The sequence below is a fragment of the Marmota monax genome, unplaced genomic scaffold (assembly GCF_021218885.2).
Source record: "Marmota monax isolate L192 unplaced genomic scaffold, Marmota_monax_Labrador192_F-V1.1 WCK01_AAM20220418_F8-fsc00198, whole genome shotgun sequence".
In the NCBI taxonomy this organism is placed as follows: Eukaryota; Metazoa; Chordata; class Mammalia; order Rodentia; family Sciuridae; genus Marmota; species Marmota monax.
Genome location: NW_026693558.1, coordinates 2046484 through 2073889, shown reverse-complemented (window position 1 = coordinate 2073889; position 27406 = coordinate 2046484). Strand labels below are relative to the sequence as shown.

General features: G+C 37.7%; 1 protein-coding gene across 3 annotated transcripts in view; it reads left to right on the top strand.

Annotated features, from left to right (window-relative positions):
• Nkain2 (sodium/potassium transporting ATPase interacting 2) overlaps positions 1-27406 on the top strand; it is a 979120-nt gene that overhangs the window by 947460 nt on the left and 4254 nt on the right. For 2 of the 3 annotated variants that reach the window (XR_009228127.1, XM_046458657.2), the window contains exons 5-6: positions 4317-4377; positions 27162-27243. Coding sequence is in view for 2 of the 3 variants with exons in the window: in XM_046458657.2 (XP_046314613.1) it covers positions 4317-4377; positions 27162-27243 (143 nt within the window). In the remaining variant the exon portion in view is untranslated. Of the gene's footprint in view, positions 1-4316; positions 4378-27161; positions 27248-27406 lie in introns of those variants that run through there. The other variant, XM_058583725.1, reaches the window with a different exon arrangement.

Sequence of the window (27406 nt, the reverse complement as noted above, 5' to 3'; positions counted from 1 at the left end):
CTCTGGGCAGTTTTCATTAGCACAAATAAAATCTTTACTAAAGCAAAATAGAAGACCCTACTTTCAACTAGTATCCTGTATTCTAAAAATAAATACCATAAAAATGAAGATTCTGATTATTCCATTATATAAAGGCGTAGTTCTTGCCTTTACCATGTTATTGCCAATAGCAACACGTAATTTACAAAGAAACATGCAGATGTGATAAACCTTCTAAAGTATTTTTCAAAAAGAAAGCTAATTCTGTTCATATAGCATCACTGGTTCTCTTCTTTAGATCACTATTTTGTGTGCTGGTTCTGACATCCCATGAGGGGTATGAGGACAGGAGGCATACATGCCCACTCTTCCAAAATCCAAAAATAAAGGAAAGACATGTTGTAGTAGGCCTTCTTCTCCAGCTGTTTCTCCCAAGCATAGTCAAAGCTACTTCCTCTTCTCTCCCAGGATGACCACCTCTATTTTATCCCACACCAGCTCCCTTCGGTAGACAGTTATAATCTTCCAAAACATGCTTTCTCTCTCAAATCCAAATTGAAGATTTTTCGAACATACTTTTAATGACCCTGTTTGGCTCCAAATATTTCTAAACACTTGCTTCAAAAGTTCTTCTCACATCCTGCAGATCATCTCTGTCAGCTAACGTAAAACATCTTCATTAAGCTTATCATGACAGCTACTTTTCCCCCTGTGCTTGAACTCCCTGATTGAAGACTGCAGCCTTTCCTAATGTCCTATTCTCCACACTAAATATGATCATGTGGGGTCAGTACACAGCAGATAATACCTAGCTAAAATGTCATCATAAGTAATCATCATCTCTAAAGATATTTCTTTAAGAATTTGCCCTTGGGCTGGAGATGTGGCTCAAGCGGTAGCACACTCGCCTGGCATGCGTGCGGCTCTGGTTCGATCCTCAGCACCATATACAAACAAAGATGTTGTGTCCACCAAAAACTAAAAAATAATATTAAAATTCTCTCTCTCTCACTCTCTCTTTAAAAAAAAAAGAATTTGCCCAAACTGAATCACTTTTCTTTAAAACTGTTTTCTTCCTTTCTTTCTTTTTACTTATTAGAAAATTATATCCATTAGTTTATTTCTATTGGAGCTCAGAATTAGATTAAAGATATTCCTCATATGATAAAATATGTTTTAGTCAGCTTTCTCACTGCTGCAACTAAAGGTCCTGACCAGAACAATTTTAGGGAAGGAAAGTTTATTTGGGGACTCATGGTTTCAGAGGTCTTAGTCCATAGAAAGCTAGCTCCATTCCTCAGGGCTCAGGTTGAGGCAGAACATCACGATGGAAGAGTGTGGCAGAGGGACGTGGCTCACATGATGGTTAGGAAGCAGAGACAGAGGTCTTCACTTTCCAGACATACCTGATAGCCACGCCCCTAATGAAGCACTTCTTCCAGCCACACTCCACCTGCCTCCAGTTACCATCCAGTTAATCCCATCAAGGATTGATTCCCTGACTGGGTTAAGGCTATAACCCAATCATTTCTCCTCCAAACCTTGAATTGTCTCACATTTAAGCTTTTAGTGGCACCTCACATCCAAACCATAATATATCTGTCCTTTACCCCAAAACCTCACACTCATCTGACAATGCAAAATATATTTAGCCCATTCCCAAGAGTCCTCATAGTATCAAAAGTTCTGAGAGTGCTTAAAGTTTAAGTACAAAGTCCTCTCTGAGGCTCAAGACAATCTCATATTGTAAGCTCTCATAAAATTAAAAGCAGTTCACAAGTGTCCAAAATATAATGGTAAAGAATAAACATTTCCATTGACAAAATTAGAGGCATAGAAAAAAAGGGATGGGACCAAAGCAAGACCAAAATCCAACTGGGTAAACAAGTCCTGTAGCTCCATATCCAGCACCTGAGGCACATGGCATCCTAATGTTCCCTCCAAAGGACTTGTGGAGCTCCCCCCCTGTGGGCTTGTTTGTTACAGCCCAAGTGGCCTTTCTGTTGGTGTCTCTCTACTTGACTTCTACAGCTTTCCTAAGACCATGTCCCAAATAACTGGCATTTCTTACTCTTCAGAGTCTCCACTGCTGCTTCAGCTTCCTCCTCACATCTTCACACCTTGACTTCTCAGGGAGTGCCCACACAAACTCTGACCCTGATGCACTTTGCCTGGCCTCTCAGGCCTTCCTTTGAAATCTTGGTGAAAGCTTCCATGGGCCCCTAAATCCAGCATCCTGCATTTCTGCAGAACTAGCACCATGTGGTTGATGCCAAGGTCTGCTGCCATCTTGAGCAGTAGCCAAACCTCCAGGAGCCATGGATGTAGCAGCCTCTGAGTATCTGGGTGGCTGAGCATGTTGAAAAAACTTTGTAGGCTCCCTTGTGCAAGAAGCGTGTCCCACTGGTCTCAAGAGAATTTTCACCTTTACTCCCTTGAGCTTGAGATAGATGTGGCCTTGCCCTCAAGCCATCTTTCTTACTATCTTCAGGAAAAATCTTCAGGATTTCTTTAGTGGCAGTAATGTCTTTAACAATGGCAACTTCCCTAGGCCCACTTTTACTCCTGGCTTTCAAGTCCAACTTTTTCAAATCTTTCTGCTCTGCTCTCTGTTTCTGAATATCACAATAAACTTTGCCAAAAGCTTCCAGCAATACCCATGGCACTTCCTGAATGTTATGCTTCCTATACATTTCTTCTACCAGATTAAAATCAGCTCCACAGAAAGTCTCAGGACGAGCAAAATTCAGACCACATCTCAATCAGAATACAACATAAATGGCCTCTAGTCCAAATTCCAATAGAGTCCTCCTTTTCTGAACCCTCTCTAGTCCTGTCTTCACTGTCCACAGTCCTGTTGGCATTCTGGTCTTCTGAGCTCCCACCAGAATTGGCCATTAAGCTCTCCTTACAACAATCTAAAGCATTTCTAGCTTGTAATGCAAAGCATCTCAAAATTCCTCCCACCAATTCCAAAATGCTCCAAAAGTTTCTGAACCACATGGTCAAGTCAGTCATAGCAACAACCCCACTCCTTGTACCAATTTCTGTTTTAGTTAGCTTTTCTCACTGCTATGACTAAAGAACCTGACTAGAACAATTTAGGGAAGAAAAGTTTATGTAGGGGCTCATGGTTTCAGAGATCTTTGTCCATAGAAGGCTGTCTCCATTCCTTAGGGCTCTGGTGAGACAGAACATCATGGCTGAAAAGTGTGGCAGAGAGATATAGCTCGATTTATGGTCAGATAGCAGAGGGAGAGGTCTCCATTTGCCAGATACAAATATATATACCCCATAGCCATGCACCCCATGAACTACTTCCTCCTGCCACACCCCACCTGACTCCAGTTACCAGTTAATTCTATCAGAGATTAATTCACTGATTAGGTTAAGGATATAACTCAATCCTTTCTCCCCTAAACCTTCCTATATTGTCTCACATGTGAGCTTTTTTTGGGGGGGACACCAATTCAAACCATAATAATATGAAACAACTCTATTTGATGGGATAGATACCAAATGACATTGCTGCACTCCCTTAAGGCACCAATATCAGTGAGCAAGGGATTTTCTGACCACTGGGGTCTTTTCACAACATATTTTGGAAGGGATTATAACATACATGCAATCCCAAATTCAGTGCACTGTTATGATACTCATTCCTTACAGGTGTCCATCTCACCCCTTTAACATATCATCTTCATATGTTCAATATGCCCTGGTTCCTGTTACAGATCTAAATAAGAGTTTTTCTTGCTTACAAAAAGTATATGCAACATACCATGGAATTTCCTTAATATTTTTCTCTTAAGTATTTTTTTTAAAAAAAGAAATCCTCTTTATTTAAACTACTGAACACATACTGTTTTTCATAGACTCAAAACTCCAAATTCCTTCATTTGTTTTATTTATGATATCAGAGAGGGCAGTCATGTTCTCTTAAGTATTTTTCTGGTGGTCAGGAGGAAAGATCAGTTTCAGAATCTTGGGCCCTGACCTAAAGAAAAGTAAAGCAGAAACTGACTGGCACAAATGTACATGTTAAATCAATTAATGAATGGACATATTTTTTTTTTACTTGAAGCTTTAGATTGCCTGGAAATTAACAAATCTTACACATAAACACCAGTGGAAAAATAGAGCAATATATTTATTTGTAAGGCAGATAGACATCCCTGGAATCAAGAATTCACAATGGAGTCAAGATTCAGTCTGATGAACCATTTTGGAACCCTGAATGTGGTTGTTAATTGCTGGTCTTTGAACCATTCCCCCCAGTGCTGTGGTCCTGACTGATCCTTTTGCCTGATGTCTAAAGCATGTCTGTTTTGTTTCAGCTGGCAGGGTTCATCTACGCCTGCTATGTTGTGAAATGTATAACTGAAGAGGAGGACAGCTGTAAGTACTAAAGCTCTATTCTGTTTCTTTCAAGCTCAAAGCTTCTTTACTGCTTCTGACCTAACCTTCCTGGTCTTGAGATAATACCCCTCAACACACCATTAGAAAAGGGAATGAACTTTTGGTGCCTATCAGGCTAAAATATTTTTTATAAAGAAATCAGCATATTGAACAAATGGAGAATTTCTCATTTTGCAAACATAAGTTTTTCTTTTAATTGAAAGGTATTTTAAAATCTATTCTTGGGCTGGGGTTGTGACTCAGTGGTAGAGAACTTGCCTAGCATGTATGAGGCACTGGGTTTAATTCTCAGCGCGATAGATAGATAGATAGATAGATAGATAGATAGATAGATAAAATAAAGTCCATCAACAACTACAAAATAATTTTTTAAATCTATTCTTATAACAATTCTAGAGGGAGTATACAAGGGAGAGTGGGAATGTAAGTGAATTTTAATGTGGTTAATTTGACTGTCTTCTGTTTAATAAACCACTTATTAGATATTAATAACTCGTTAGTTTCACCCAGGACTACAATTCTCAACAATCAACAATTTTCAATAGTTACTAAAATTCTTAGGAGAACTGACTTCAGATTAATTTAGAGAATTATCTCTGGGAATTCTAATGTTCAAATATCCTTTTCATTTCTACAATTTGATACAAATGACTAGAACTTTATGTCAGAATCTCATCACTGAACCTGATTGCTTAATCCAGAGTTAAGGTAGTAGTCTGCTCACACAAGCCTCATAGTGGCTCCACCACTGTTCTCTCCTCTTCCAAACATGGTAAGTGGTAAGTAACCCTAAGGATTTGAATTAGAAGGACATGAGAAAGGTATTTCTAGGCTCTCTGAGTCCTATCATGGGGAATTGCTAATGCAGCCATATTCATTCTGAGGAAAAATCAGAATTGGGAGTGGGAAAGGTAGTGGGGTGGGAAGATGAGAATCCACTTCTTTCTTTTTTTTGTATATTTTTAATTTTTTATTGTGGGTTGTTCAAAACATTACAAATTTCTTGACATATCATATTCCACACTTTGATTCAAGTGGGTTATGAACTCCCACCTTCACCCCATACACAGATTGCATTTGAGGAGAAACATCCAAAGAGAATTTACTTCTTCTTCACTTTCCAATCATACTGAAAGGAAGAGGGAGTATGAGATTATTAACTTATGGGAGGCAATTTTCAATCATTCTCAGGTAGGATTTTTATACTGTACATAGTTTATAATATTTTGTGTGCAAAAGGAAATGATGTTCCTTTCATTAAATAAGCACTTGTAAAATTATCCTTGATATAATATGTGTTACCTAAAATCTTAGGAGATTTTAAGATGGGTAACAATCTCTTACCTCTAAGCACTTGCCATTTAGTGGGAAAAGCAAACCTGTGAACAAATAGATATAATAAAACTCCCGATGGTAGGGAAAGAAAGGAAAGATACCAAGATTTTTTTTTCCATAAGTGAGGAACACTCTTGAACTTCATCTTGAAAGAGAGTTATATGTTCGGTAGTGATGTATGAATAAGGTTGCCCAGGAAAATGGTGGAAAAGCACTTAGGTACATCACAGAGAAAATAATGTGAACAAATTGTATCCTGTGCTAGATGTGGACACCAGAGAAAATTAGAAAGCAAACATGGATGGGATAATAGAAAAGCAATTATGAAAGATTAAGGAATTTGAACTTTGCTTCATATAGTACAATGGCAAATCTATCAGCATGGATAAGAGACTGGGAAGGAGAAATATTAAGAAAAGGAAAACTTCTTAAGACATAATTAAATTGATTGAGATGTGAGATGATGATGATCTGAACTAAAACAAATATTGAAGATGGAGAGGAACTACATGATGATACAAATGACACAAGCTAAGATGATGTGATTGGTAGAGTACAGGACTATGGTACGGGAAAAGAAGGAGAGTGGTAGATTCTTAGATGGGTGTCTGGTGTGAATGAATGGGTAGATGGAAATGTCACTTGCAGGAAGTTGAGTGGGGATAAGATAATTAGTTCTACGTGGGCAGGTTGTATTTGCAGTGCCTAAGAGAAGCCATCTAGTTTGCTTAAAGATTAGAAAGAGTAAAAGATACATGGATTTCAAAATATATGGGCTCCACAAACTATGTTAAGTTCATTAAGATTTTATTCTTCAGTGTCTATATACCAAATCCTAAGAGAAGGAAAAGTATGCAGGTCAGTGTTCAGCTAGAAATTGAGCTTTCCCTGGACTATAATGTTTAACTACATTTCACAATGATGTGGTTCATTTCTTTGGAAAACGATTACTGACTCACCATGTTCCCCCCATACAGATAATCAGCATCTCTCCAGAATTCCTGAACAGCACCTCTCAAAAGGGATCCCAGAAATTCCAGTTGCACAAGATATATTCCCCCACCAAAAAAAAAAAAAAGTTCCAAAGCCAAGTAAGATTGATGCTAAAAATTTAGAAGGTTCATTTATTTCATTTATTTATATACATTTGTGAGAGTAGTGCATTAAAGAAATCTTCCAGGGGCTGGGGTTATGGCTCAGCGGTAGAATGCTCACCTAGCATGTGTGAGACACTGGGTTCAATTGTCAGCACCACAAAAAAAAAATAAATAAAATAATGGAATTGTGTCCAACTACGACTAAATATATATATATATTTAAAAAAGGACAGAAGAAGTCTTCCAGCTGGGACTGGTGGAACATACCTGTAATCCCAGAGACTCTGGAGGCTGAAGCAGGGGGATCATAAGTTCAAAGCCAGCCTCAGCAATTTAGCAAGGTCCTAAGTAACTTGTGAGACCTTGTCTCAAAATAAAAAAATAAAAAGGGATGGAATGTTGCTCATAGGTTAAGCAACCCTGGGTTCAATCCCTGGTACTAAAATTTAAAAAAAGTTAAACTATTTTCTAATTCAGTTTTGTTTTAACTGTTCGTTATTACTTTAGGTGAGGCAGAGGAGTAGGATAGACACAGATAAAAGAGAGAAACCAGAAGGAGTTTCATGGTTTTATTATACCTACAGTTACCTGGAGAGAACACAGATAGGGCCACCCAGGGGGAGCAGCAAGGTCAGCCCCGACTCAGAGAGTGAGAGTGGAACTTTTATCTTGGTTCCTGCACGAAGGGATGGACACAGCATGGTAGGCAGATGAAGGATCCACCAACTGTTTTTGAAAGTGGTGGCCCTGTGAAATTCATGTTCCCTGTGACTATTAAAGCATAGAGTTTAGAGCTGTCTAAAGTCTCCAGATGATTTAGAGCAAGCCAGGTATACTTGGAAATAGTAGTTATCTTTTGGTAGATGTTACAGCTTCAATTTACAGAAATTAAAAGCCTGGTGAATACAAGTCTCCCCAGTATTTAAACACAGAGCCCTTTCATTAAAAATCTTAATATTCCACAAAATTAGAATTCCTGGGAATGCATCTTAGAGGATTTTTCCCTGGGTCAAATTTTAGCCCAAACCATGTAAATCCAGGGAGATAAGACACCATCATTTTATTTTGTAATATCAACTTTATTGCTCAAGTACCTAAGAAACTTTGCAAAAATTTCCAAAAAGTAATGTGTATGTCTTTTTACATATTTTGGCAACAATCGCTTATCTCTCTTTACTAATCAGAAACAACAACAACAACAACAAAAAAAAAAAACTTCACATAGACAAGTTTTCCAATGTTAGTCTTACTGATTTGCAGGCAAGATATAAAGTCATTGTGTTGTTTGTTTGTTAATTTTTATATCCAAGTAGAGTAACACACATTTTCAATGTTCATGGGACTAGTGAACAACCTGGAAGAGATGCTCAATTAGGGCTGTTCTATGTCCTCTAACTTTCGATGACTAATAGTATGTTAATTGACTTGTAGTCATTCATAAAGGGACAGACAATCAGGAGTATTTGTTGAGTACCCTGCTTTAGGCTATATTTACCATATATTGTTCTGGTCAAGTTCTCTATTCTGTGTTCACCTCCAGACATTGCCTAGACATCTGACTTCTGATGCTCTAAAAAAGTTTGAAATTTCTTTCTAACTTTTGGTAGTTACACTACCTTGACCCATAAAATTCTTAATGAAAGTAAAAAAATAGAATAGCAACTCCTGCAGTATGAGAGATGTTTCATATATGTGTAAATGCTCAGGGACCTTATTCTCTGTGTCTATTCTTATCTGCTGTGCTTTTGCAATGAGGCATCCTGATAGGAGTGTACTGGCAAGAGTAGGTGCCAGCTACCTGCTCTCTAAAGGAGTTAAGTTTCCCTTCCTAAGCACCTCATGAGGAGCAGAGGGTAGCTTGGGTTCTGTGCCTTTTGCTGAGAGTGGGCTGCAGAGATAAGGGCCAGTTATGACAGCTGTATGAATAATAGCCTTGAAGCCAGTCTGAGGCTAACCTGCTTTGTCCTTAGTTCTGATATCCAGGCTCACAGCAGAAAATGCACCCAGGAAGACTCAGAGAAAGAGAAAACTTCAAGGAGCCATGGAGCAAAGATTCAAGTTTAGACTTGAAATAGCAATAAATCACTGTTGAAATAGGAAGAGTTAGACCACAGACACACAGATGCCTGAGAATACTTACTTCTCCTTTTAAACAGTGTCTCATTTAATTTCCTAGATCCCAGTTTAATTTCTGTTTATGTAGATACTATATTAGTCCACATCGGCTACTATAATAAAATACCGTGAACAGGATGGCTAATAAACAAAAGAAACTTTTTGCTCACAGTTCTGGAGACTGAAGTCCAAGATCAAGGTGCCTGCACATTTGGTGGGGTCTGGTGAGGTCTTGTTTTCTGGATCACAGATCACACTTCCTTGGCATATGCTCACATTTTGGAAGGGGAGCTCTCTGGGACCTCTTTTCTGAGGACACTAAACCTATTCATGAGCCCTTATGACCTAATCACCTCCCAAAGCACCATCACATTCCTGATTAGGTTTCAACATATGAATTTTAGGGAAATGCAAACATTTAGTAGACACTTTAAGGTAATTTCTTTTTTCCCATGAAAAGGACTAGACCTTGACATTTTCATCTTTGACCCTTTAGTTATCTAAACTAGAGCTGCAGCCTGGCAAGCTAGTTGAGTGTGCAAAATCACGGAACACCACTGCCATCTGCTGTGCCTGCCAGAATACCACACCCACCCTCACAGCACAGATTCCAAATAGAAAGATAGGGATAGCACCTCCACCACTGCCTGGCTAGTGATCAGTAGAGCTGCCATAACAGCACACTCCAGTCTGAGGAATTTGAACAACAGCAACTCAGTTTTCTTTCAGCTCTGGAAGCTGAAATTTCAAGATCAAGGTCTTGGCAGGTTTGCTTTTCCTGAGTCTCTTTCCTGGGCTTGTAGACTGCATTCTCTCACTGCCGGTGTCCTCACATGGTCTTTTTCTGTGTGTCTCTTCCTTATCTTATAAGGACTTCAATCCTCTTGGAATGGAGTCCTAGCCTTGTGAACTTATGTAATTTTAATCACCTCTCCAAAGTTGTTTCAATCTTTAAATATAGTCTTACCAGAAACTAGGTCTTCAATTTATGAATTGAGGCAGGGGATACATACTGCAGTTCATAAAACCACATCCAAGCACATAGCCCACCCCCCACATGCATACCATGTGCTTCCTGGACATTTGAAAATATCTATAGAGCTAGCCTCCCCTTGCTGATGTATCAAATGCCAATGGGTCAGGGCTTCAGAGCTGTAATGCTGTCTCAGTGACTGCATGCCCACTGCCCACTGAGAATACTTACTTACAGGAGCCCCCAGCTAACACCTCCTGCTATGGGGTGCTCTGCCTTCAGATGAGTAGTTATTCACCAGAAAGAGACCCCCTGCTCTGGCAGGGGTGCCGTAACCAGGGAACCTTATTTGAGCAGGGCAACCCTGCAACACACTTTTATATATTTGTTCATGACAAGACAGCAATCGATCTTGGGAGGAAAAGCTTACTCCAAGACACCAGGCAGCCATGCTCTGCTGTGTTTGTGGCAGAGATCTTCACTGAACCAATCTGTCACTAGGCGTGATGAGTTTTCCTTGCAGCTCCCAATCTTTTCTATTCCCCTCTACTTATTCTCTTTTACAGTATTTGAAAAAAGAAATTTTCAGAGATTCCTGGTCTGGTATGTTTTTTTATCATATATGTAATTCTTCTGTCTCACTTCATCCCCAGCTCTTCTGTGTACCAGTGGGATATCCACTTCAGTGACAGAATTGAGAATTTGTCTTTATGTTTTGTTAGCATTGTTAACAATTAAAAGAAATCCATACAGCCATGGAAAATGTCCCTAATTCATGAAAGAAAAAAAAAATTCATTGTCATATTATTTCTCGACTTTTGTTATGTTTCCTTAACAAATTTGTTCTTAATAGTTAAACTCAACGTTGGTCCTCTTGCAAACGAATTCAGTTTTCTAAGTACAGTCTGTCTTCCATATCCATGGTTGCAACCAACCAGATATCAGAAATATTTGGCAAAAATTTTCCATCTATGCTGCATTCCCCAAATAACACAGAATAAAAATCATTTATGTAGTATTTACATTTTATTAGATATTATAAGTAATCTAGAGATGACAAAGTATACAGGAGGTTATTGTAGGTTATATACAAATACTGTCACATTTTATCTAAGGAACTTGAGCATTCATGGATTTTGGCATCCACAGGAGGGTCCTGGAGCCAATGTTCCAGAGCTACTGAGAGGGGACTGTAATCACTATCTTTTCTAAAAAGATTCAGCATATTTGCAAATGTTACTAACTATTGAAATCATCTAGGAAAAGACATGAAATTTCATTTAAAAATATATACTCAGGGAATAATTTTCAAAGAAATATTAAAAAAATGAATTCCAGATGTTTAGACTTAGAATTAGACATGTACATGTAACCACAAACCAAGCACAAATAAATGAAAACCTGTCCTGGGTTACCTGAAATCAAGTGGCCTAGGGATCAAAGTCAAAGGCAATTTATAGAATCTCTCATTTGGGAAAAAAAAACACAGAAAATTATTCACTTCTCTTGGGATAAGAATTTTATGTTACTTTAGTCTGATTTTTCTTCTGAAACCTGCTGGCCAACACATCTACTTATTGAACTATGTTCTGTATGTTTTGATCATTTCTCCGGTTTCAGAATCACTAAATTTGAATGCTATTCTTTGAACAGTCACTCACCACTGCCTATGGAAAGGGTGAACAGGGGATCAAGGAGATATGTACCTCCCTGTAAAAATAATCTTTCTTCCTGGTTACAGAGTAATGTAGGTTTAATGCAGAAAGTACAGAAAATAAAGATAAAACAAGGGGGAGGAAAGAAAATGAAGATGACCCAGTTGAGTCCTGATTCTCAGTTAACACATTAGCGTATGTCTCCTGGTTTTGATTAGCTGCCTTCCTTGTTGCCTCCCTATTTATCACCTGTCATTCCTCCTATCAGGTTGTTAGGACTACTGCATTCTGTTTGGTAACCCGATCTTGCTTTCTGGTAATTTATAAATCACTCTTCATTCTGCACCAACGTGTTTATTTCACTTATTGAGTTTCATACTAGTCTTATACTCAAACAACCAAATGAAAGAGTAATATGTATTGTTTTTATGTTATTGTTTTGTATCTCTTTAAAACAACTATTTTAGGAATTTCAAGGTGACTGAGTGAAACAGTTTCATCCATATCCACTAGTTTCCCATCAAACTCAAACTTGCCGTTTCTTTCCTCATCTCTGAACAAGATCACATATTGGTCCAGACTTTGAATGCCACTAACATCTAGCTACTCTCTGCAGAAACCTAGTGGGATCACAATGGAAGGAGATGTCACCTTTTCCGCTCCCCCATCACAAGGATTGAAGTTCTGCATTTAACTTTATATCCTTTGGTTCTGCATAACATTTCTTCTGAACTATGAATTCTTCAGGGTTTAAAATGATAGAAAACTATGGCCTTCTAGTCTGTTTCAAAGCCTTAATTTTATAGACCCATAAAGATTAAGTCACTTTCCCAAAGTCACTGAGCTTATTTGTGAATTTCTGACATCCCATAGTATATCTGACTCCCTCAGAATAAATGAGTATTAGAGGTGCCATTAGGATCCACACCTGCCATTCGCTGCTGTATCTTCAGTATCGGGCACATCTCAACCTGGAGGAAGACACAGTAAGATTCTGGGCCACATGTGAATTAATCACTTGGCTCTCCACAAACATTTCTTGGACTGTATGGAAACTGACAAGAAAATGTGACTTCTCCTTAGATCTCAGCTTATTCTAAACTAAATGAACAGCCTATTAGAACAAAGCACATTTTTTTCACTTTCTGAATAAATGGAAGGAAAGAGGGAGAAATATGTGCTGTAGATGGCTACATATGCATATGCCTGCTGCCAATCACATGCAAGTTTCTATCAGTGATAATGGTGTTCTCTAAAGCGAAACATCATCTTTATATTGTCTCCAAAATTAGCTAGCACTGGTCTCTTTTTCAGCCTTCTATCAAATTGCTCCCTCTTGTGGTCCCTTAAAACACATGAGTTCTATGTCTAAATTTTTGTCCATTCAATTTGAGGGTGGTTCTTCAACAATCATTTCTTGTTTTCTCTTTTCTCACAATATCTCTTCCATGATACTATATTGCTTTCACTCACACAAACGCACACATAAACATACGCATGCATACCATGTTCATCTTTAAATAAATCTAATCTTTCCAAGTCAAAAATATTAAGTAAAAGAAACTGATTTATTCTCTGTTGATTTAGAATAATCAGGGCTTGGCTTCTAAAGCATTGGTGCCAAGGTGACACTATTCAGATAAACCAAGAAGGACCCTTAAATGGGCTGTATAAAAGAGGTATTTTATGCAGAAATACCTGTCAGGGTGAACTGAAATTATCCTGTAGATGCGAAATATTCACGATGTTTTGATCAGCCTCAATAGAAAAGAAAGAGTCTGTGATGGAAAGAGAAGCGGTGCCTTTTACAGGAATGATTGATAAAAAATCTTCCATTTTGATCATTTCACTTCTTCCAATTGTGCAGACACCACCCACCCGTGGTGGCTGTTCTGTGCTTGTCACCTCACCAACTCCCTCTACACTCACAGAGATAATGACACAAGGAAGAAAGTAGCCAAGTTACAGAAAAATAGGACTTTTTTTTTTTAGCACCAAAATGTTGATAAACATGCTCACAAAATAAAGTCACTGAGATCTCCTCTCCAAAGAAAAAAATGCAAACAAGACAAAGGTATCCCAGGAAACAGAATGCTCTCTAAAAGCCCTCCAGATAAGAAACACGCTGAGAAGATGACATCAGTCTTTTGATGAATGATGTTGGTTGGTGTGCACTTCATTACACCCAGGTGGGTTTAGTTTGGGATTTGGCATCTAAGAGAAAAGAAAGCTGGGCTTGGCTATCTCCTTCTTAATACCTGGAGGACAGAGAAACACAATCTCCAAATACTGCCCTCAGGTAGGCGGAATGAAAACACCTTAGCCTTACATGCAGGCACTGAAAGGGAGATTTGTCCACAGCAAGCCAGCGCAAACCCTCAATCCTGTGTGACATTTAAATGAGGTCACTCCAGCAGAGGATACACAAGAAGGCCTCTGCTATGATTGGTTGGCATCGTGTGGCAGGGAATGAAAGAGAAACAAACTTAAAACTCACAGGAGGTGTGATTTGTTTAAATAATAGAAAGTAATTAGGCTGAAGACAAAAATCAGTGATGGCATTTTATAATTACGATTAATTTAAAGGTTAATTTCCTTTGGTGCAAAAATCTTATTTAAAACATTTACCAGGAAAGGAAATTAGGATGTTACTATCAAGAGGCATACAGCACTTCTGGGAATCCATGCCTATTATCACATGAAAATTAGGTTAGGTCCAGAGTAGGGATTTCAATTCATTTTTATGTATAATAGGTGGTAGCCAGACCTCAGAGCCAGCAGGGTTGGCTGGGGCAGGCAGTGTAAAATTTGCATTTGTTTGTTTGTTTGTTTATAGGATTAATTGCAAATGTTCCCAACAAAGGAGCCTAGTTTATACATGAACAATCCTGACACAAGAAGAAAATTGGATATGGATTGCTGCCTTTGTAACTAATGAAGTTGATGTCAAAGGAATCCCCAAGAGTGGGGCTGCAAAGGGAAGCACCCAGGCCCACATTCATACTCCATCATCACTGAGTTAAATTGGATGGGGGACAGTACTTCTGAGGGCCCCAACCCTGTCAAATCCTACTCTCCCTTCCCAGTCTGACATTTTATTCAATTACTCTTTTCCCACTGGGAATTGTCATGCCTCAGGTTCCAAATGTCATATGCACTCATTCATGTGTATCCATGCAGGATTGCTTTCAGGACACCCCTGGCCCCAGGGCTACCAAAATCTACCGATGTTCAAGTCCCTTATATAAAATGGCATAGCATTTGTGTATAACCTACACAATCCTCTAGTATATTTTAAATAATCTTTAGAATACTTATAATACCTAATAAAATGTAAATGCTATGTAAATAGTTGCTGTATTATATTATTTAGCAAATAATGACCAAAAAAAAAAAAAAACAAATCTTGGGGGCTGGAGTTGTGGCTCAGTGCTAGAGTGCTCGCCTATCATGCAAGAGGCACTGGGTTCGATCCTCAGCACCACATAAAAACAAAATAATGTGTCCACCTAAAACTAAAGATACATAAATAAATAAATATTTTGAAAAATCTCTACATGTTCAGTATAGACACAACTTTTTCTCCCCAAGTTTTCAGTCCATGATTGGTAATATCCATGAATGTAGAAACTCTTGGATCTGGAGGACTGACTGTATACATATCTTCTATGCACAGCTCAACTCCCAGAAAATTTGCATAGTAAAATCAATGCATGATAGTAACAGCCAGATGGAAATAACTCCTTTGCACGATTTTTCCCCATTCACTATGTTTTTACAGATATGCTCATTTTAAACAGTTTATTGCTACCATTGATATGTAAACCAATCCTAGAAATACAGAATTTGCAGAATCATAGATCTATGAACAATCTTAGCAATCTCTTACATTTTTTGTTGATGATCAGGAAACTTGAGTTGTCTTGCAGAAAGTCAAACAACCATTAGAGGCAGAAGTGGCCTGAATTATTATAAGCCTCCCAATTATTAGTATATTTTCCTATTGCTTTGCTTGAATATCCAGATAGATTCTTCCAATAAATATTTATTGAGCAGCTACTCTGTGGCAGTCATCAGGGATGAAGCAGAGAACCAAATAGATACACTCTTTGCCTTAATAATGACTGTGGTGTAGCACACAATTCCAATAGAAAGAGGAATGAAAAAAAAAAACACAGAAATGCAGACAAAGAAAGTAGGGTACCATAAGAATGCACTGCAAGAGAATCTCATGTAGTTTAGAAGAAAAGGACATTCCTTCCTGAGGAAGTGACACTGAAGGACAAGTCAGAAAGATATATAGGTTTTTAAAAAACTATGCACATCTTTTTAAGAGAAAACTACGTTTTTACTATTTGTGCCCATGTTGACTAGATGTACACCATATTTCACACAAGTACAATTTTAAATGTTTTTAATGAGCTCAAAATAACAAATCTGGTTTCAATCTGCTCATGTATCAATAAAATGCTAAGAGTAATCACAGGACATTCTCGTTCCTGAAACTGCTACTCTTGTTCTACTAATATGATTATGATTAATTTAGGCTCAGGCGTTTTGTGATTTTTCTACTCTGGAGGCTGAAAAAATGATAAAAGATAATGTCAGCAAAAATTACAACGTGAGGAATACTTCTCTAATGAGTGATTATAGCATGCATGTTTTTTTTTTTATTTCCCTAAATATACATATGTTAATGCATCCATGATCTTAACCAAAACTGCTACATTTAAATGGTCTGTGCGTTCTAAATATATCCTGGATGTCAGCTGAGAAGACATGCCAAGTCCTGTCTAACTAGCTCACCTATAACTGTAATAACTGCTGTTCCCTCCAATTTTGTCTGAAAGGCATGTCATATATAATTGGAAGCAATTCTACCAGGGTAGAGCAATACAGAGAATCCAATCCATCCCAGTGGTGTGACACAAAGTGAGCCCAGACATATTGAAGGTGAAGTTGACTTAGTTACTTAATCCTGTTCTGCATGCTTCTCCACATTTATGGAAAGTATCAAAGATATCTGGATATGCAATCTTCCAACTCTTGCTTTACAATTTCTTCAGCTTCTCAGCTCTACCCCACCTCATACCACTCACTTCATCCACCCGCTTCATTTTCTTCATTATGGAAGGTTATACTGGGATCACCTTCAGTATGGTGGTAGAAGGTTTGTCTAAGACCACCTATTCTTGAAATTCTCCAACCAGCTGTAGACTCCTATCTTTTCCATTCATTCTTCTGCCTCCTTCCTGAAAGAGGTGTCTTAACCGCTGTTTGGGAGCTTCCTTGCACTAGAATCCTGGGCTTTCTCATGCTTCCCATCTTCCTACCCTTCATCTGTCCCCAGGGTTGGCAAAAGTGGTGGTACTCCCATAACCCTACCTCCATGCTTGGCTTTTCAACATCCGTGCCTGAGGAGGCTCAGATTCCATTTCTCCACTTCTCATCCTGGGTAGTTTCCCAATGCTGGAGAGTCACTATGCCCCGCTGCCTATGTGTACTTGCTTCACCCAGCTGGATGCTGGTCCTGCTTAACAGTGCTTTCTACTCTTCAGCCCACAGTGTGCCACACTCTCCATGGGACCTGTTCCTAACCTTTCCAGCCTCCTTAAACCAAATACTCAAATCTGAGAAAGTCAGTGCTATCAAACAAAAACTCCTTGGATTTCCCCTCCAGAACTCAATACTTCTCTACACTGATGATTATTCTTTTGCCTCTTTAAAACTGTGCCCAAATCTGAGAAGAACAGGTAAGATTTTCCCCTGCAAAGTAATTCATCCACTGAACTTGACCTTCTGCCTGCCTAATCCAGGATGCAGGTCTTTCCATGTCCTTATTCTCAACCACTCCTTTGGACAGCTTCCTTTGCTTATATATTTGTTAGGCTTCAAGGACCCAAACACCAGATTGGTCCTGCCTCTCTCAGTCCTTTCTGATAATGTACAAGGTGATTTCCAAAACTATTTGAAATATGGAAATTCAGTTCTATGTATTTGGGTTTTAGTATAAAATAATCTTTCTGGGTTTTTTTTTTGTCTGTTTGTTTGTTTCTTTTTGATTTTACATTAGGCCACATGGGGTATTTTATTGCTTGTCAGACTATATAGTTAACCAACTGAGTAGTGTCTAAAGGGTCTCCATAGACCTGCTCAGTTCTCCTCAGCTTCTGTTGATGGCTTCCTCTCTTACGTTCCTAGTAGTACAGAGTTCTTTTATTTAAGTTTTTTTTCTCCATCTAGTCTCCTGGATAACATAATTCTAATCACATTAGTAAATAGCCTAAATATACATTTTAAAGCATAATTCCAATCAACCCTCTTGTATAAATCCTTTTTCCAAAAAAGATGGGACCCTGAATCTAAACATAATGTTTTTTTAAATATTTTTTAGTTGTTGTTAGACCTTTATTTTATTTATACATGGTGCTGAGAATTGAACTCAGTGCCTCACCCATGCCAGGCAAGTGCGCTACCACTGAGCCACAACCTCAGCCTCCATAATATGTTTTTTATTATTTCTTTTTATATACATATGACAATAGAGTGTAATTTGATTTATTATACATATATGGAGTATAACTTATTCTAATTAGGATTCCATTCTTCCAGTTGTACATGATGGGGAATTTCCCTGGTTGTGTATTTATATATGAGCATTGAACGTTATGTCTGATTCACTCTACTGTTTTTCCTATTCCCATCCCTCCTCCCTTCCCTTTATTCCCCTTTGTCTAATCCAGTGAACTTCTATTCTTCCCTCCCAACACCTTATTGTGTGTTAGCAACCATATATCAGAGAGAACATCTGGCCTTTGGCTTTTGGGGATTGGCTTATTTCACTTATCATGATAGTCTTCAGATCCATCCACTTACCAGCAAATACCATAATTTCATTTTTCTTTATGGATGAGTGATATTTCTTTGTGCATATATACCACAATTTCTCTATTCATTTAGTGGCTCCATAGCTTAGCTATTGTGAGTTGAGCTGCTACAAATACTGATGGCTGTATCACTGTAATATGCTGATTTTAAGTCCTTTGGGTTTAAACCAAAGAGTGGGATAGCTGGGTCAAATAGTGCTTCCATTCCAAGTTTTCTGAGGAATCTCCATACTGCTTTCCATAATGGTTTCACCAATTTGCAGTCCCACCAATAATGTATGAGTGAAGTTTTTCCCCACGTTCTCGCCAACATTTATTGTTACATATATTCTTGATAACTGACTCCAAAGCCTCCAATTTTTTGCTACTTCATAGCTTCCCTGTGATATATCCAATGATAGCATTCTATTATTAGAAGACAATCTAATATCAAGATTCTGTCTTCAGCAAAAACCTCTCATGTATTTCTTACAATCTCTAGGTATTGCTTTTCCTGAGAATTGGCAGAGACAAGAACAACCTGACAAAAATCTTTTTTTTTTTTTTTAATCTGGTGGAAATTGTATTTCCTTTTTTACTAGGTCTTTGGAACTAAAAGCTTAAAGCGTTTTTTCAAAGATATTTTAACTAAATAAATATTTTATTTACTATGACACCTTGGTACTGCTTTGGGCCTTCATTTTTTCAACATGTCCATATGTATCACCAAGTTTACAATAATAAGGATCTGATTCTGAGACAACTAAGAGGGAAACATGGAAAATAGGATCCTAAGACCTTGAAAAATCATATCTGACAAGATGGTTAGGAAGTGAAGCTTCTGCCAGATTTAGCTAATCAGACGCATTTCATTCAACGTGTACTTTATCTGCTAGAAACCCTTAGTAGCCTCACACTTTAGTGATCTTTCAGACAACTACAAGATTAAGTGCTCCTACAAAGGACTGTGTTTTCCTAATGGTGGGGGTAGGGAGAACTCACTCTCCTGTGGGAGATTTTAGCCCAGACTGAAAACCCCAAGCTCACATAGTCAGCTTGAATTGCTGCCACCACGTCTGTGTGGGAAGAAGGCTATTCTTTTCCATTTGGCCTATGGTTAGTTGTATTTTAAATTCCTTTTGTGCAAGTTGAGTAAGTACCATTAAAATTCATACCTGCAGAGGTAATGGATAGACACTCTATTTTCATAGGCCCACACAAATTCTTTAACGTCCTTCAATGAGTTCTAAATATTTAGGCTTAGTTTTCTGTGAACTGCCTTTTAAATTTTTCCCTCGTGTTTTTTTTTCAGCCCTGTCTCTAAAAGAGTGTTGACTAGTGGCTTTGTCATTAATAACCAAGGGACAATTTTATATTACAATACCTCGCTGCCAACATGTATTTAAAAAGGCAGCTTTAGGTTTGCTGAATTCTGTGTTCATGATTTAAAGGTTTAAATAAAACAGAGATTCACCACAGGGAATATATTTTATTAAAGAATATTTATCCATGAAACATTTTTCTCTTATTCTATTATTTCTAAATTCTACTATTACTAACATGACTAAGTCGTAGCAATTTAACTGATATGGCATTTTACTAATTTAAAATAATTGGATTTCCCTGTGCATACCCAGATAGCAGATAGGAAAACTAAGGCTAAGAGAAAACTCTGTAGCCACACTTGCAAAGAAAATGATAACATTCCTGAGTTGTCTTTTGTAGATGATTGATATGTCTGATACCTTGATTGTGGTGATGGTTTCATAGGTATGCAAATACCAAACTCCTCAAACTGTATATATAAAGTATGTTTGGAATGTCAGTAGAGGGGGCAGAGAGAGAAGAGGGGAGGGGAGGGGAGGGGAGGGGGGATAGTAGAGGATAGGAAAGGCAACAGAATACAACAGACACTAGTATGGCAATATGTAAATCAATGGATGTGTAACTGATGTGATTCTGCAATCTGTATATGGGGTAAAAATGGGAGCTCATAACCCACTTGAATCAAATTGTGAAATATGATATATCAAGAACTATGTAAGGTTTTGAACAGCCAACAATAAAAAATTAAAAAAATAAAATAAAATAAATAAATAAAGTATGTTTGGATTTTGTATACCAACTACACCTCAACAAAGCTATTTTTTAAAAATCCTGAGTTGTCTTTGAAGGGTCAAAGATAAACTCCTCCAATGAGGCAATGATTGAACAAACGCAAGCTCTATTATTTTGTCACTCTCTGCCTAGTTGTGAGTCTCTGCTTAGGATGCCACAAACTATCCAGAAAGAGAATCATGTATTTCCTACCAATGATTAACATTTGTGATGCTCTATGGCATTCATTAATGAATTACCCTCTCAACCTAGCCATGTTAATGCTAAAGCACATCCTAGCTTCTTTTCTTCCACCGTCCTTGACCAGAAAAGTTGCAGAGGTGGCTTCTTACCATTGATATCCAAAAAGATTCTTGTGTTTATCTCAAAGCACCTAACTGACAACTAACACTCCAAATCTTCTATGAAATATTTTTGCTTTTCTTACATCATTCAAGACCTTGTGGAAGAAAGGATAAAAACACTCAATCCAATTTCATCTGGAAACTTTGCTAGCATCTTCCATGCACTGATTAAGTGCCTTATTTTCCTTTGCAGCCTAAAGGGTCTATGGAGTTCATTCAGTAAATATGAATTGAGTGTCATCCATGAGCCAAATATTGTTCTGAGTTCCCAGGCTATTGTCATAAACAATAAACAATAAAGAACAGTAAATCACATGCAGCTTACATCATAGTGGCAGAGGCAATCGACAAATAAATAGATTTATAATATGTCAGGTAGAGATAGGTTGCAATGAAGCCAATAAAGCTGAGTGAGAAAACAGAAATTCATCTCTAAAATCTCAGCAAGTCCCCAATTCACCTTGCACCAATTACATTTATTTTTTCCCTTTTCCTGGACCTTGCTAATTGGGTGCCACTCATAACTTAAAAACTGCATTTCCAAAAGGAAGCCAGACACCAGCTTCTTCCTGACATTCTTTTTTGTTCTATTGAAAGAGGCAACATTACCCTAACAAAAAACCTTCTGAGAATCAACCTTGACTCTTTCCTTCCCCTCCCCTTCCTCATGTTCAAACACTATATGTTTCATGTGTTCTACCTCGTTGTCTATTTATTTTGCATTCATTGACGTCTTTCCTTTCTCATCCTCCTAATTCTAACTCAGGACTTCAGCAACTCCCCTTTCACATTTTCTATTGAGCATTGAAGTGTAACACTGACAATATGACACATTGAAATAAAGAAAACATCCCTTATTACTTTGCAAAAACCTCACTATAATAAGAGTGGTGCAAGATGGTGCTGATAATACAAACAATTTTCAGAAGGAAGAACTGCTTAAGTGCTTATGTGGTGGCTTGCATCATTTATTAGACAAAAGCCAATGAACTAAGCCTTGAGTTGCACCTGCCTCATCGCCTTGCGAGACATATTGCAGAACTCACAACACATCATTGGTAACTGTCACTGGTGGATACAGCCCAGTGGCAACTGTGTCAGTCACTGTTCACATCACAATATTTCTAGAATATTAGATTGGAGATGAGGAGGAGACAAAAAGAGCAAAAATTTCCAGGAACACAAATAATGATGCTGGAGAATAAATAATAAAAGAAGACCCTATAATCTGTAGAGAACATAAAAGAAATACTCAAAACTATTGGCAAATAATGTGGAAAGAAAATAAAATTCTAAAGGTTTTAGATTTAATCCAACGTGTGACTTGAAACCTTTGATCACCTTTGAAAAGGTTCCAGGAATTTACTAGAATGGCAAGAGTGAAAGCAGAATATACTTGGAAGGAAAGAAAATACCTGACTTCTAGTCCCATCTTCTGCTGTTTACTGCCTCCAGCAATAAACCTGTATTCATTTGTAAAATGAAGATAATTATTCCTACCCACCTGACAGTAATATTGTAAAGATAAATGATATCTCTTGAAAGAGCTTTAGGCACTATTAAACACTTCACAATTGTTGGGAATGTATTTTATTTTTATTTTCAGAAATTAAAGAGATCTTTATTGATAAAAGATACCCTTTTTCAAAACAATGCAGAGGTGGGCTATGACCCCACATGTAACTCTTATCATAATTACCTGGAGAAGGATCTATCAGCTGTTTCATAATCCCTATTGCTCAGAAAAATTTTACAGTAAGCAGTAGCTCCTATAAAGTCTGAAGAAACATTTAAAAGAAATTGAGAACAGATCGAAGTGGTATTAAAGATATCTTTAAAACGTAAGCCAACCCCAGTATTTCAATTTTTTGAGAGTAATAAGGCCATTTCATCCACCTCTGCTCACCACCCATGTGGCATCCTAAAGCATTCTATAAGGCACTGAAAGACTGTTTGTAAAAGGGTTCAGAGATCAGGTTTACCTAGCTGATTCACTTTGGTCCTAATGGTGGTCAACTGGTTACAGCTGATTTCTACTCCTCCCTAAAGTCACTTAGAAAGACATCCAAACAATTACTGAGAACCAAATGCACATGGAAATTGTCATGCACAATTTCCTAGGCTATGAGCTCTGGCATGTATTTCATGTAAACTATAGAAAATATGCCCTGTGCTACTGGCTTAAATTTGAATGTCCCCTCCTGAGTTAAATAGTGAAAATCACCCTGGTTATATTCAGAGCCTCTTCTTTTTCTCATCTCCATCGTGGATCTCTGACTGTTGGAACATTTTCCATGACCCAGTCCAACTGAACACTCAGAAGAATCTGGAAAATTGGGCTCCTTCCTTTGGAGTTTGCGTTCTCCTCCCCAATTGGGTAGCTATGAGCCAGTTCTACCCACACTCCCAACATATAGATCATGGCAAATAAAGAGCAAGCCCCAGAGGATTCAAACTACATTCAAGTTTAGGCACTATTAAAGTTCAGGATATTCATGTTCAGGACACACCATAAGTCCTTCCTGGCCTCTCCCTGCATCTTAGGGAGGTCTTCATTGTGCCTTACTCAACTTTAGTCTCCACTTTTGGTCCTACTTCCATCTTTTGAACTTGAAGATTTATCTTATTTCCCCAGGTACTCCATCCCTAGGTGTACTCCAAAATCTTTGGTTCATAATCACCATCTGGCTTATCTGCAGTCTCTGGAAACAAGCTAATGAAATATCTCAAAACAACAACAATAACAATAACACAATAAATCTGGATCTCAATTTCATTGAGACCTTATTGCTTATTTCTGTCCTCCATCTACTGTGGCCCACTCTATTTTCTAGCACCAAAGTCATGAAGCTTTAACCCTGTGAATAATTCTCAGGAAACTTGTTCATAATTAAGTCCATTGTTGGCAAGAGCTCACCCTAAAAATGTGAATTCAGGCACTAAAGCACTAGTCTTAAAAAAAAAATTCTCAAAGTACAAACTGTCGATAGTGTTGCCATTTAATTATTGTACAGCTCTTCTGATATTGTCTATATAAGCTAAGATACAAATGTGAACAATGTAGAAAACAATAGAAATTCACTTTTTAAATTTTTCTTCTATAAATTTAAATACATGGTAAAGTTCCAAAGCTGTCACCAATTTAGAATTTGTAACCTGCCTAAGATAACACAGCCATCAGGTAGACCAAATAGTACTTAAACTCATGTCCTCCTAATATCAGGAGCTCTGGTTGATCACTACAACTCTCCACTTCTGATAAGGAAAAAGAGGCTATCTACCTCACAAAAAGTGTTTCTCACCACTTCTTCGCCAACACTTATTGTTGTGTGTATTCTTAATAGCTGCCACTCTGACTGGAGTGGTAGGACTGCAAATTGGTGCAGACAATCTGGAAAGCAGTATGGAGATTCCTTGGAAAACTTGGAATGGAACCTCCATTTGAGCCAGCTATCCCACTCCTCGGTTTATACCCAAAGGACTTAAAAACAGCATACTACAGGGACACAGCCACATCAATGTTTATAGCAGCACAATTCGCCATAGCTAAATTATGGAACCAACCCAGATGCCCTTCAGTAGATGAATGGATAGGGAAACTTTGGTATATATACATAATGGAACATTGCTCAGCACTAAAAGAGAGTAAAATCATGCATTTGCAGGTAAATGGATGAAGTTGGAGAATATAATGCTAAGTGAAGCAAGCCAATCCCAGAAAAATAAAGGCCAAATGTTTTCTTTGATATGCAGACGCATAATGGCAATTGTGGGGGGGTGGGGCAGGCAGGTCTTGGGATGAATGGAGGAACTTCAGATAGAACAAAGGGAAGAGGGAAAGGAGGGGACAAGGGGGTAGGAATGATGGTGGAATGAGTTAGATATCATTACCCTAAGTATATGTATAAGACAATAATGGTGTGAAAATACATTGTATACAATCAGTGTCTTGAAAAATTGGGCTCTATATGTGTAATATGAAATGAATTGCATTCTTCCATCATGTATAACAAATCAGAATAAATTTTTTAAAAAAGTATTTCTCATGATTAAAAGAAACCAACTACATGTCACTAAAAGACATGAAGTAGCCAGGTACAGTGGCTCATGCCTGTAATCCCAGCAACTCAGGAGGCTGAGGCAGGAGAATTCCAAGTTTGAGGTCAGTCTCAGCAACTTAGTAAGGCCCTCAGCAACTTTGAGAGACTCTGTCTCAAAAGTTAAAAAAAGAAAAAAAAAAGGCTAGGGATATGGCTCAGTGGTAAAAAACACCTTTGGGTTCAATCACCAGTACCAAAAAATATAGAAATAAATAAAAAACTTAGAGGAAACTTAAATGTATATTACCATGTGAGATATATATATATATATATATATATATATATATATATATATTCAATATTTGAATATATATATATATATATATATATATTCAAATCAATGACACTTGTGATAGATAAAATTATGGAGACAGTGAAAAATAGTGATTACCAAAGGATGATGGGGAGGAAGACATGGTTAGATAGAACACAGAGTATTTTTAAGGCAGGAAGTCTATTTTGATAGTATAATAGTGGATACATGCCACACACTTGCCAAAACCAATAGAATTTGCAACACCAAGAGTGAAGACCAATGTCAATGATGGGCTTGGGGTGATAATCATGTGTCAACATAGGCTCATCTCTTGTAACTCCATCTCTGATAGAGATGTTGATAGTGACAGAGGCCATGCATATATAAGGCAGGGCCTTGAGGAATCTCTGTATTTTTGCTAAATTTTGCAAAAGCACAAATTAAATTCACCTAAAATGCTCTAAAAAATATGATCTTTTTTTTTAAATGGGAAAGGGCTTCCTCAAAGCACAGATATCATAGACTTTATGTTACATTGCCCCTTGCTTTAGTTTCCATATGGAGAACCCCAGGATATTGACAAGAGAACACAAACTTGATAAAGTAAGCCAATAGGATACAATACTAGAAAAACTCGAGGTGTCTTAGTGCATCCTAATTCAACCTCTATTTCCCTGTGCCTTTCTTTCCTGTAATCTAGCTCATCAGCCTCCTGTTGTTTTGCCTTTTATCTTCACACACAACCTCTATATCCAGAAATAAAAATGAAAAAAATATAAACTTTTTCATGTCACTATTACTATTTACTGTCTCCATTACCATTTCTGTCAAAACTTTGAGGTATAAGACAATCATTTACTATGCTCATAGATTCTGTATGTTAATAACTCAGGCCCAGAGGAATGGATTATCTCTCTTCGATGATGTCAGGAATCTGAGCTGGGAAGACTTCAAAACAGAACTGACTCAACATTTGGGGTCTGGAATCACTTAGAGGCATTTTCTCTCATATGTCCGGATGTTGATGCTGGCTATGGGCTGGAACCTCACTAGCCTGTCGGCTTCAGCACCTATGGATGGTTCTCCATTGCTCTGTCCATGTGGGCTAGTTTGTCTTTCCTCATGCAATGGTAGCTATGTTGCCCAAAAGAGCAAGAGGAGTGTATGACACCTTTATGATCTGCCACTGGAAGTCACATAGTATCATTTCTACTATTTTCAAATGAACACAAAGGTGTGCCCATGTTCAAGAGGAAAGGACACAAGCTCAAACCACTGGATGGGAGGGGTTTAAAGATCAGGCTGTGAAAACATGTGGGATAGGAGATACTGTTGCAGCCATTTTGTAAAACATCATGTACCACAGTAACTCTGGTTATATCTTATTGTATCTTAAATATCTGAGTCTGTATGGCCTTTGAATACTTCACTCTTATTGTTTCAGATTGTAAAACACATGACGGCAGGGAAATCCATGTTGAGTTAACTTCCATGAACTCTACCACAGCACCTTGTACTCAACAATCAGAGTACATATTATTGCTCGTGTGCAACTAATGATACATGCCCTTGGGCAATCATTATTTTTATGATACAACATTTATAACATGATACATAAAATCTCCATATTAGCCAAAAAGGCATATGGCATTTTATAATTGCTGGGGAAAAAAGTACATAGTTTCTTCTCCCAAGTGAATACAGTCTTATAAAACAATAAATGCATTTCACCATTGGAGGAGTGGAAATAACTACCTTGAAGAATTTTTTTTTTTTACTTTTTGTCCACAATTATTTTTAGTTTAACAGATTATTAAAAGACTTATGTTGTAATCTGTGTGAACCTTAACCAGGTGTGGGTTCTTCTGTGAAATTAACTAATGAAGGAAATTGTTCCTTTTCAGTTGATTTCATAGGTGGCTTTGACTCTTATGGCTACCAAGGGCCCCAGAAGACGTCTCACTTACAACTTCAGCCTATGTACATGTAAGTACCTTACTTTGGAGGTATTTTTCTGGGATACCAAAAAATGGTCAAGAAAATGTATCATGGCACAAAACAGATGGCATGAAGCTCTTCTTCAGTTATGTATTTTCACTATTAATATTGTTTTGAATAGAATAATTCTGATATTTTATTTATATTTTTT